The sequence below is a fragment of the Siphateles boraxobius genome, unplaced genomic scaffold, assembly GCF_051911475.1.
Source record: "Siphateles boraxobius isolate OS27281-9 unplaced genomic scaffold, OSU_SipBor_1 65, whole genome shotgun sequence".
Taxonomy (NCBI): domain Eukaryota; kingdom Metazoa; phylum Chordata; class Actinopteri; order Cypriniformes; family Leuciscidae; genus Siphateles; species Siphateles boraxobius.
In genome coordinates this window covers 22967879-22979903 of record NW_027509192.1, presented here as the reverse complement: position 1 = coordinate 22979903, position 12025 = coordinate 22967879, and the positions used below count along the sequence as shown (strand labels likewise).

General features: G+C 38.0%; 2 protein-coding genes across 2 annotated transcripts in view; both read right to left on the bottom strand.

Annotated features, from left to right (window-relative positions):
• Window positions 1-515: 515 nt before the first annotated feature.
• Window positions 516-982, bottom strand: LOC143721245 (histone H2A-like). The gene has a single exon (XM_077211532.1). It carries the CDS (start codon window positions 949-951, stop codon window positions 565-567), a length of 387 nt encoding a protein of 128 aa, XP_077067647.1. The 5' UTR covers window positions 952-982; the 3' UTR covers window positions 516-564.
• Window positions 983-1660: 678 nt separating this feature from the next.
• LOC143721241 (histone H1-like) overlaps window positions 1661-12025 on the bottom strand; it is a 63790-nt gene continuing 53425 nt past the window's right edge. Inside the window, exon 2 of the mRNA XM_077211526.1 lies at window positions 1661-1684. Coding sequence (XP_077067641.1) covers window positions 1664-1684 — 21 coding nt within the window. The 3' untranslated portion in view covers window positions 1661-1663. The remainder of the gene's footprint in view (window positions 1685-12025) is intronic.

Here is a 12025-nt window from a genome sequence, read left to right as displayed (position 1 = left end):
AAACAAGCGGAGGGTTTCCCGCTCGAGCTGCTTCGTTCCGTTGACTACTTTGCTCATCAAATAGTGTACATAACCTCCCTGGTCTTTATACTTATTGTTTTATTTATGTGCTCTGAAATACTCACCTTAATTCCCAGTAGTTGTGCAGATTTTGGATTACAACAAAGTCACATTGTAGTCTGTATAAAAGCCGTCTCGTAAAACATTGGTATGTGACATTGATAACCAATTTCTTTTTTTTCTTTTTCAGATAATTTATTTTCATTAACGTTATATGCAACTAGCACGTCTTGGTAGACAATTAATTTTAATATTAGGTGAAATGGGTTGGGTAGTAAACACGTTAGGGGATCATCATGTGCTTATAACAAGCATACGCACAACTACTGTTACACCTATAATCATCGATGAAGACAAGTCATGCATCTTCACAGATTTGATGGTTCATTTTTTTATTCAACCAATTATGTATAGGGTTTGTAGACAAAGAAAAACGCTCGTTGTAAGATAAAATGGGTGGCTCTTAAAAGAGCCGTTGTTTTAATAACCCAGTCTTCAATCGGTTTATTTGGATTTGGCGGGTTTCTCGGTCTTCTTGGGCAGCAGCACGGCCTGGATGTTGGGCAGCACACCGCCCTGAGCGATGGTCACTCGGCCCAGAAGTTTGTTGAGTTCCTCGTCGTTGCGCACCGCCAACTGCAGGTGACGGGGGATGATGCGAGTTTTCTTGTTATCCCGAGCGGCGTTTCCAGCCAACTCCAGGATCTCAGCGGTGAGGTACTCGAGCACAGCCGCCAGATAAACAGGAGCTCCGGCACCGACGCGCTCGGCGTAGTTTCCTTTGCGCAGAAGCCTGTGAACACGGCCGACGGGGAACTGCAGTCCCGCCCTAGAGGAGCGAGTCTTAGCCTTCGCTCGGGCTTTACCGCCGGTTTTGCCTCTTCCACTCATCGTTTAAATTAATTATTACAACCTTAACAGTAAAAACAGTGGTAGATTGCAGTTATTGTGTTTCCAAATGCTGAATTTAAACGAGAGTGCCAGTCGCTCATTGGTTTAGAGTCTGTAAAGATTCAAACCAATCAGTGAACTTCCCTCCAAAGCTTAACCTCCTTTCTCAGGGGGATTATTATGCACACGTTTTTTTATGAACTTCAAGACAGTTAAAATGAAATGTTTGTTATATACAATTTAAATAACTACTAAAATTGATGTGCGCGGTTACAACCAACATTACAACACCTTTCACACACTGTATATTCTGGGCACATTGACCTTATGATACTGTACAGTATTATTTTTCTATTGTAATATTGGAATTTTTTTTAATCACTGCTCGTATTGTTTGTATCATCACAATTTTCCAGCATAATGTGTGGATATACCCTGTCTGTATTGTGTTGTACAACATCACATTTACACTGGTATCACTGTCTGAACCCTTTTCAGCTTTTTTGGCCATTTACAATACATTTCTCATATATAAATGATGGTTTAATTGATTTTTTTCTTAAAAACAGTGTGTTTTGACTTAGGGTTAGGGTTAGCTAGGGAAAGCTATTTGCTTTCGAAATTAACAGAAATCATTAATATACGGCTTTTGCTCTTATGCAGAGTTAGTGAGTGGCTCTTAAAAGAGCCGTTGAGGAACAAACACTGGACTTTATTTCTTTTTGGGCGCTTCCTTTTTAGGCTTGGCGGCTTTAGCTTTAGCAGTCTTTGTCTTTTTTAGGGCTCGTGGCTGCTTTCTTAGCTACTGCTGGTTTCTTTGTCTTCTAGGAGCTCTTTGTTGCCCTTGAGTGGCTTTGGTGGCCGGTTTCTTGGCCGCGGGCTTCTTCGCTTTAGGAGTAGCTGATGAGCTTGAATGAGCCAGAGGCACCGGTCCTTTTGACCTTTGACCTTTAGTCACTAGACTCTTGATGGCGATCTTGACGTGGGAGTTGTTCTTCTCCACGTCGTAGCCCCCGACAGTGAGCGCTTTCTTCAGCACGGCGAGGGACACGCCGCTCTTCTCCTTGGATGCGTACACAGCTCACCAAAGCCTGGACCTGTTTTCCTGGCTTTCACAGCGGACTTCTTCTCGGGCGCTTTGGCAGTAGCGGGTTCGGAAGTGGTTTCTGACATTTTTGGTTTCAGCATTGATTGGCTCTAGAGCGGGAAAAAGTGAACACCAGACCCTGGTGAAAAAAAAAAGCTAAGTATTTGCAGCCAGACTAATTTAGAATAGGCCTATTTCAAGTGTCAATGATTAGTTAACTTATAGCGTGCTATTTTGAAACAACTAATTTTGTACAAAGTATATTTTAGTTGTAATTAAATTGTAGTAAATCATAAGTGTATAAGTGTCATAAGTTACCGATTTCAAGTATACTTAGTATACTTTAAGTTTATGCCTGTGTAGAGATTAATTACATGCTTGATTAGTGATATTAAAGTGTACTTTATTTGTGTTACAAGTGCATTACAAATTCATTACGAGTGTCTTTGAAACATACAAGCAATATACCACAAGTGTATTTAAATATTTTTGGCCTTTTATTAGGATAGGACACAGTAGCTAGACAGAAAGTGATGTATAGAGAGACGGGGGACGGGATCTGGAAAGGGACACAAGTCGGGACTCAAAATCAGTCTCCTGAAGCAAATGACGCGATATGTCAGAGCACTTACCCACAAGGCTGTCGGAGCAGACTAGAAGTTAACACAACAAATTGCACACTTTGTCTTCACTTTGTCTTCATGCACATTAATATACAAATAAGACTGAGCTAAACTTTGTACAAAATACTATTGTATACTATAATGTATTTGCATTGTTACAATGATCATTTCAGGCATAGTTAAAATATACATAAAATATATTTTTAATAAAGTGCAAATAAATACACTTTTAAAATATAAACTGAATTTTCACTGACAAGTATATTTTTCTAAAATATATTTTTAGAAAATGTACTTAAGTAGCTGCAATTATTTTAAAGTTTGTTAAAATTTGTATTGTGAAAATAGGTAAAAACGTGATGCTAATATACTTTTAATATATATGAAGAGAGTACAATTTGTGTTACTATATTTGCAATGTACTATTGAAAAAGGGAATATATTTCAAATACAATAAAGCATATTTTTTCACTAGGGAAGGTTCTGAGCTTTCATCGGAAACTATGTGAAGAGAAAATGATTATTATGATTGAGCCACGACTATTCAAACTTCAACTGTCTAAATTAAAATTTTGACAGTTGGAGATGCTCATTAGACTCCATACGCTAATTTCACGCAGCCGTTATTTTGAAATCAAAAGCGAGGCTCCGGTGGGAAGAACGCCGGAAGTAAAGAAAATAAACAACAAATAAACCGGAAATAGACAGAAATAAACAACAAAGCCTTGGACTACCAACCTGAAGCTGCTGCCGCGATTTACACTATTGGATGTTAATATCCAATATAGGATACGTAGATATAGTTCGTTCCTGCTTATTTTTTTACTTTCTGAAAAAAAAAAAATATATATATATATAAATGAATTTCACTGAGAATAACTTTTTTAGAATAACTAATTTCTACATTAAACACAACAAATTGCCATCGCATTCGCGACTCTCCTATGATTAAAGGCGACACTTCCGGTTTTCTTCCCACCGAAGCCTCGCTTTCGATTTCAAAATAACGGCTGCTTGAAATAAGCGTATTTATATAATATACAGTCGCTGCCCGATGAAACTCACGTATGTCCAAAACGGTTACTTTTCAGGAAGTGAAAAAAACACCGTAATTTCAAAAGCAGTTGAACATAGTGTTGCATACTTGGTACGGCATCTTTAAATGTAACCATATTCTTGCCAGTGTAATGATATAATCCACATTTGACCAAAATCAAGTTTAAATGGACATACGTGCATATTATACAGTAACGGTGGTCGATACGCGTTCTTCCGATCATTAATTAGAATGACCAAGTCGCGTTTCATATTGACAGATAAGGACTAGCTATGCTCAGTTTATTAAATAGCCTACGTCTCAGTTTATTAAATACGCTCAGTTAATTTGTCTCTTGCAAACTATGAAGGGACAATGAATCAATACACTGACATGGCAATGCTAGACTGATACTTTGTTTGCACAGTCCTACCATAATTTTGTGAATATATAATAAACTTGTGAACAGTTGTCAAAAACAAACGTTTGCTGATACTTTACCTCACAGTGTTATTCGGCTATCCAATGTTGAGCTTCCAGAGACGCTTAAAGAGCAACATGCAGGTTGAATTTATTTCTGAATCAATACTTTAAATTGTCTGCAGAGGTATTTTAAAAACACATATGTAGAAATTACTAATGAAATCTCATTTGGTATTGAAATTTTGATTAAAATGTAGTAGGCTCTGGAATACGCCTTTATAGCAACGCATCATATGACGTAGGCCGAGGTAAATAAAAGAGCTTGCGGTCAGCTTTCTCATTGTTGGGTGTTGGTGTAGTTAGAGCAGTATTGAGAGACATAAAGTTTTAGAGAAGCCATAATGGTAAAGTGTTGTGTTTGTGCTATTGCACGAATTCCAGCCTGTCAGGACATCGTGTCCATAATTTTCCTTCTAGGAAAAACAAGGCTTTTCGGTCTTGGGTGCGTTTTGTGCAGGTGAAGAGAGCAGACTTCACTGCCGCGTCTGTTACCACACACTCGGTCGTTTGTTGCGCACATTTCACTCCGGAGAATTACCGACCTGGAGATTTGATGGAGTCTCGGATGGGATTTCGGAGTAAGGACCACGTGATGCTGATTACTGATGCTGTTCCCTCGGTGCACTCGATGGAATCAAGTCCACCGTCAAAGTTTACACCGCCGACGCCATAGACTCACAATGTCCGCACAAGCACCTAGCCAACAAAAAGCCATCAGGGAGACCCTTGCCTCTCTTCCTAATCTGCCCCTCTCCTGCAGGCAAAACCGCGGACTGGAGTTTTATACAGATATGAATGTTAAGGCGCTTTTCCACTGCATGGTACGGTACGGCTCACTTTAAATGGTATCACTAGCTGCAGTTGAAAAGCAAACCGAGCTAAAGCTGAGTCGTACCACGCAGTGGAAAAGCGAAGGGAGCAGAACCGTACTGAGCCGTACCATGCAGTGGAAAAGCGCCATTAGACTGTTGCTATTGTAGCTTAGGTATTGTCATTATTAATTTGTTGTTATGGCATGGTATTTAGATTATCTTAATGTAGATAGTGCTAACCAGCTTGGATGGACTGCATAATCACTGTCAGCGTAGAATATGAGAAGACAAAACGTTGCTGGCTTAAATTAAGACAATCTAAATGGATGTTTAATCAAGAACAAGGTCGAACGTATGTTTGCTAAAGCAGATTTATTGCAAAACACCAAGGTACTAGCCATACAGTAGATGAACCAGCGTTAGCCACGGTGCTAACTTACATGAACTCACCAAGTAACTTGCCCTATTCGCCACTGGTTTTCTTGACACCACAACTCTACTTCTCTCCTCTGCCCATTGTTCCTCCCCCTGATCTCCCCCTGACTACTATCTCGCCTAGGAGGCTCATAATTATAGGCCTGTGGGCCATCATAAGCATGTTCGTCCACATCGGAGAACTCGGTTTCTTCATTCGCACCCATTGTAATCTGAGCTTGAATTTGACCAGACTCCCTCGCCGATCGTCACTTCCGGTTAGTGCTTTACAGACGCGGAAGTTATTTTATCACAATTTATCTCAAAATATCTTTAATGGCTAAATATATATTACTCCAGTTAAGAAAATCTAGTTGTTCTATCATCAACATACACTATGCTATGTGGGGTGTCCAACCTGCATGTTGCTCTTCAAGATGAAACTTCACGAGACCGGCGAGATGCCTCCACAGGGTGGGAGATACGCGGCGTGATTGACCGCCTTGACACCAAATGGATATACGTGAAAATCAGATGACATGATTTCACAACTTTTCATTGGTCATTTAGATAACATGAAGCATACTGTATACGGAAATTAACCTGGACATTCTATCCGTCGAAAAATCTCAAAATCGTCAAAATGGACATACGCGGCTTTCATCGGACAGCGAGATGTCGCCTTTGGGTTCTAAGCATGCGTCAAAACCGCCACCATCTTGGAACAGGGGTCTTGTCATAGGAAGTAGCTAGGTAACGCGGCTGCTATCTCCGCCTGTACTTCGAATTCATGGATGATGCCGGACTTTTGTGCTGCATATGGATGTTCATACAAACGGAATCTAAAAACCAGACAGCAAGGGATTACATTTCACAAGTGAGAATGTGTTTTATGATATTGAATGATACGAAATTATATTTCTGGTTATGTTGGTTTGTTTCAGTCCTTGGTTAACGACCGCAGCTAATCCATACTAGTTAGCTAGCTAGTTACCCATTAGTTTTTGACAGTTAGGAAAACCGACAATGAACAGAATGTATTTATATCAATGTAAGGTTATTGTATGGAATTACTTTTGTGCCAATAATAATGAACGTAACTTTTCAAGAAACTGATGAAAATATAAATTTAAACTGAAAAAAATATCTTTGAAACTGAAAAAGAATAAATCGCGGGCACATTTTCTTACTTCGTTCTTAATACACGGCATGTTTTGCTAACTATTTCTCATATTTCGTTCGCTGATCTGAACTTACAAAAGCGCTTCCAGAATTTTCAGTTACGCTTCTGAAGTTTTCGTTTACGCTCCCTGAGTTTTCGTTCGCAGTTCTGACACATATCTCTCGTGGGGGCGGGGCTAGTAGCAGTGTGTTCTCATTGGCTACTGAGTTTTTGATTGACAGCTTCGTGACTTGGAAGTGAAGACGTCAGTGTTGTGTTTACATGTTTGAATGTGAGCGTCTGTAAGCGCAGGTTTCTATTTAATTTTACTGATATTAAGTTATGTTTGTTTTTTAATTTTATCTGTATTTACCTGCTGCTACTACTTTGTCGACAGAAACTTTTAGGAGTGCAAGAGATCTATTGAGTCTATTCACTATTCAGGTGTAATTGTACATTAAAATAGGCCTACTGTATAATACTGAAAATATTGTTTAGTGTCCAATGTTTTCGGAGAATATTTGTTTATTCCTGATGATTCTTTTGCATGTTAGGCTCTGGTTAGGTTGAGCTGTTACAATTTAAAAATAATACTAGCATAGTGTGTGATATTCAGCCGTCAAGAAGAAAGTTTCACTTCAACCAGGTAATCAAGGTTGGCAACCATGTCCATCACATTACTCATTGTCAGCATATGCATTTACACCATCAACATTAATGATCACTTACATAAGAGGAATTTAAACAATATAAAAATTACAATCGTGGCCTGTTGTCAAATGGTACAGACCTCAAAGGGCATTTCATTACATATGTCACACAAAGAATGTTTTTTATCATGCTGATAATTTTATTTAGTTATTTAATTTAGTTAATATTATCTTCTAACATTTAAAATTTAAAATTAAAATTTTAACAATCAGCAACAGTTTCAATTGTGATTTATACAACCAGTTAAATGAAAGTAATTACAAATATGAATTCAAATAAATGTACATTCTTTATTGTCAATACGGCATATACACAAGTATCAAAGTGAAAGTCTTGGATGCAATAATGTTGTGACAGGAAAGACCAGAATCCACAAAACATTACCTGCATACTATATATGTAATGCACAGTATTATCATGATATACATTACTATACAAAATGCACAATTACAAATACAGAATACATATTTAAAATTCATATACATTTTAAATGATGCTATGATCCTTTGAACAGTTCCTGTTATAGTAAAAGTAACAAAGCAGTGACTGGGTGGGTACAAGGATAGTCCGGCCAAAAAATGAGAATTCTCTCATCATTTACTCACTTCATGCCATCCCAGATGTATATGACTTTCTTTCTTCACATAAACATAAACAAAGATTTTTAAGGAAATAATCCATCTCTGTGAGTCCATATAATACAAGTGGATTGTAATTCATGTACATATGATAGTTGGTCGGAAGTGACTTTTAATAGTTTTAAACGGTTTACAATTTACATTATTAGTATTTTTCTTGTCTAGCCTATTGTTTCACTCCAGAAGGCATTGATTCATCCACTGAGGTCGCATGGACATCACGGTCACTGTGTGTGGTTTTTAAAGCATCTTTAGGACTCGCAGAGATGGATTACTTTCCTTAAAATCTTAATTCGTGTTTATCTGTAGAAAGAAAGTAAAATGCATCTGGGACAGCATGAGGGTGAGTAAAATAAGTGAGAATTGTATATTTGGGTGAACTATCCCCTTAACATTCATATGCTGTTGGTATGCTAATCCATGATCAGCATAAACTAATATAAATCAAGTGCAACCTCTTGTGTACTTGTGAACTGTGTTTGTTTTGATCTAGAGGAAATTAAAATATTTCTATTTTATAAAAACAAAATAAATCAGGTGTCTGAAGATCAAGATCCCAGTCATTCAAATGTGATGTGTCTGAACAAAGTAAGATTATTGTCTGATGTGGACAGTGTATCTCTGGTACTATCACTCCATCCTCTGTGTCAGCATCAGAAGTTTGTTTATGGAAAAGTTGCTCAACTCCCTGGAAAATGAGAAAGGAAACATATTATAATCAATACAAACTGATTTGAACTCCCACATACAGTAACAAGTTGAAGACTTAAAATATTTATTTCAAACAAATTATATAAATGTTTTAAGGGATTTTACAGTACTAAATATTTACATCTGAGTCATGCACCATTTATCATCTGTAATACTGTTGTGTAACCAGTAGATGGCTGTTATAGCCCTATATATAAACATATATCCATGGCTGTGTATTCCCTAGTTGCTGGATGTTTTCAGTCATAATTACTTGCATGTATTAAGTTTTGAATTTGGACATATATTTATTATTAAAGAGTATTAAAGATTAAACATTTTTCTCAGAAATGTTAATTTGAAGTGAACATTTTTGCATTATTATTAGTCAAATATGGACACAGAAAAAGCATTTTGTTACTCATACTAGCTACATATAATAGCTTTATCAGTCATCTTTATCACACAAAAGTAATCAGAATAAATATTGTGACCAGGGTGATACTTCAAAATAATTGTGTGTTTACATATCATGAACAGAGACGTGGTATGAGTTCAAAAACTCTGCATCACAAATTCATCAGAAATTGAGAAATTCAGGTTTAAATAGCTTTATTGGCATGGTAAAAAAAGGCTTTACATTGCCAAAGTTGAATCAGGCAGTGATTGACAGCGCTCTGGTCCAATGGTATCGGTCATTGTCTGATACAGTACTTTTTGTACTGTAGGCTACACAGTACAGATACTGTACAGTACTCTAGCCCAATGTTGTTTGGGGTGGCTGGGGGGAATATTATCTAATCTAAGCAACTATGATCTAATCAAAGACATAATCGTATGTAGATAAACAAGTCATGTAATGATTGGGCTAACAGTTGAATCAAGACAACACTGTATAATGTTATGGGCTCACTGAGCTCTAAAATGCCTCACCACCTTAAAAAGCAAGTACTGTATTATAAACAGTATTAGTATTGTATATATAAAAAGAAAAAAAAGACTTACCACGAGTATCCAGTATCCTGATAGTGACGATGACTAATGATAATGATATCATTCGTCTGTAGGCTACTATTCCTTCTATAAGAAATCATCTCAACAATATAGTGTACCAGCAAATAAATACACAAACTTAATATCAGTAAAATGAAATAGAAAGCTGCGCTTACAGACGCTCACATTCAAACATGTAAACACAACACTGACGTCTTCACTTCCAGGTCACGAAGCTGTCAATCAAAAACTCAGAAGCCAATGAGAACACACTGCTACTAGCCCCGCCCCCACGAGAGATATGTGTCAGAACTGCGAACGAAAATTCAGGGAGCGTAAACGAAAACTTCAGAAGCGTAACTGAAAATTCTGGAAGCGCATTTGTAAGTTCAGATTAGCGAAAGAAATATGAGAAATAGTTAGCAAAACATGCCGTGTATTAAGAACGAAGTAAAAAAATGTGCCCGCGATTTATTCTTTTTCAGTTTCAAAGATATTTTTTTCAGTTTCAATTTATATTTTCATTAGTTTCTTGAAAAGTTACTTTCATTATTATTGGCACAAAAGTAATTCCATATTATTGTACGATGTTGGAAATGTGGACAGTTGTTTTGGTTTCTTTTCAATAGTTTCTCTGACTGGCGCTGTGTGGCCGAGTTCAGTCTCCCCTTATATTTTCAGCTTGCATGCTACACTAACTTCAGTCAGCATTCTTGGCTAATGGAGATGAGTCTTAAAGGTATAGCGGAGGATTTTCTTTTTCCGGGTGGGTAGCCTATACTATTGGTCCACCTAAGTGTCAATCATTCTGGTGCTATGTTTACGTAAGGCCGTCGTAAGTGCTCGTCCCTTCTGCGCATGCGCACTTTCAGGTGTATTATGTGTGATGAGTTACGGTTTCAGCCATTCCTTTGAAAATGGCTGAGGGTCGAAAGAGAAAAAATGTATACAAAGTGTATGATAAGAAGAGAAAGGCCGCAGAATATAGAAACAAGACCAGAGTGATTTTGGGTGAATATTTCACACGCTGGCATGCGCTAAAAGCTCAGGTTGGGCTTCCCACTGATGCCGCAGTCACGAAGATTCTAACGTTACTAGACAGGTAAAGTTTGTCATGCTATTTGGAGAAATCCATTTAAAATCACAGCTAGTAAAAGTTAATGTAAGCTATGATTAGCGATGCTAGCCTTGGCACAAGTCATGCACCGCGTAGACACGTTAAACATCTCAATTTGTCTAAAGTAGCCTTGTGACCAAATGGTAAATGGTATCACGCTGAGATATTCTAAAACCTTGTGTGTTCATTTTCGATAATTACAATGTGTTCACCATAGTATTTATTACACGAATGCAACAAGCTACTTCTCCATTGCATATCATGTCTTGAGTCCTCGGTCACTCAACACGTTTAATAGGCACATGTGCATTTTAAAAAAAAAAATGGAGAGGGCGGGTCTTCTCTAAAATTCGGAAAGATCCTCCGCTATACCTTTAAGTTAAAACGTCCACCTGAACAAGTTTATCCAAACATACTGGTTCTGGCTGTTTACCCCAATTGTATCTGATGAGTTAAGACGTGACGGGAAAAAAAAACGGGAAAAAACAGATACGGTTTACAACAACAAATAACCGGCAACAAACCTTTTCAGCCAGGCCCTTTACTCTGCTCCCATTAGGCTATGTCCCTTGAAGTACACTAAAAATACTATGGACTTATGGATTTGTTTTGTTTGTAGATTCCCAAGTGATAAACAGAGAAGTCAGTCATGCACTCAGGACTGAGGGCTTCGAGCCAAAAGACCGCACCTTACTGTGCAGCTGTCATTTTCGGATTTTGACAGGACTGGACAGACCATCTATTTACGGCAAGGAACGACCCCATCCATTTTTAATTTTCCTGATCATCTTTCAAAAGTTTGTCACAACTGTAAGGGGTGTACAGTTAAAGACCCAGGACCAGATATGAAGAATGAAGACCCAGAGTCAGAATTATAAAAAATTAAAGAAAATATTTACTGAAGATAGTTTGCAGTTTCATCAGCAGAAGTCAGCTTCAATACTCGCACAGGAGTTCGTAGGCCGCCCCGCCTACAGTTACAAAGATCACAGCAGTTATACCATTTCCAAGGTCTAAGCTACGTCATAGCTTACAGGTTGAATGATTCTCATTGGCTAAGAAACATTAAGAGCTTACACAATTTAACACATGTGAGGAGATAGGGTTGCCTATCGCCATTAGTCAAGATAGTTGTCGTCCACTCATTAGATTTAGGTCTGTGGTGGCCTCGCAGGTTAGAGAAGGGCGCCGGGGTGTCTGGTCCGAACGTCCAGAACCTACATAGAATGTCATACGCACACACACACACATAACAGACACTAGCAAATAACAGCTCCCATCAAGGCTGAAGAGAGTCTGAGCTCCTTA

Excerpts from the sequence above, each read along its gene's own strand:
- LOC143721245 (XM_077211532.1), bottom strand. The coding sequence starts at position 951 with ATGAGTGGAAGAGGCAAAACCGGCGGTAAAGCCCGAGCGAAGGCTAAG.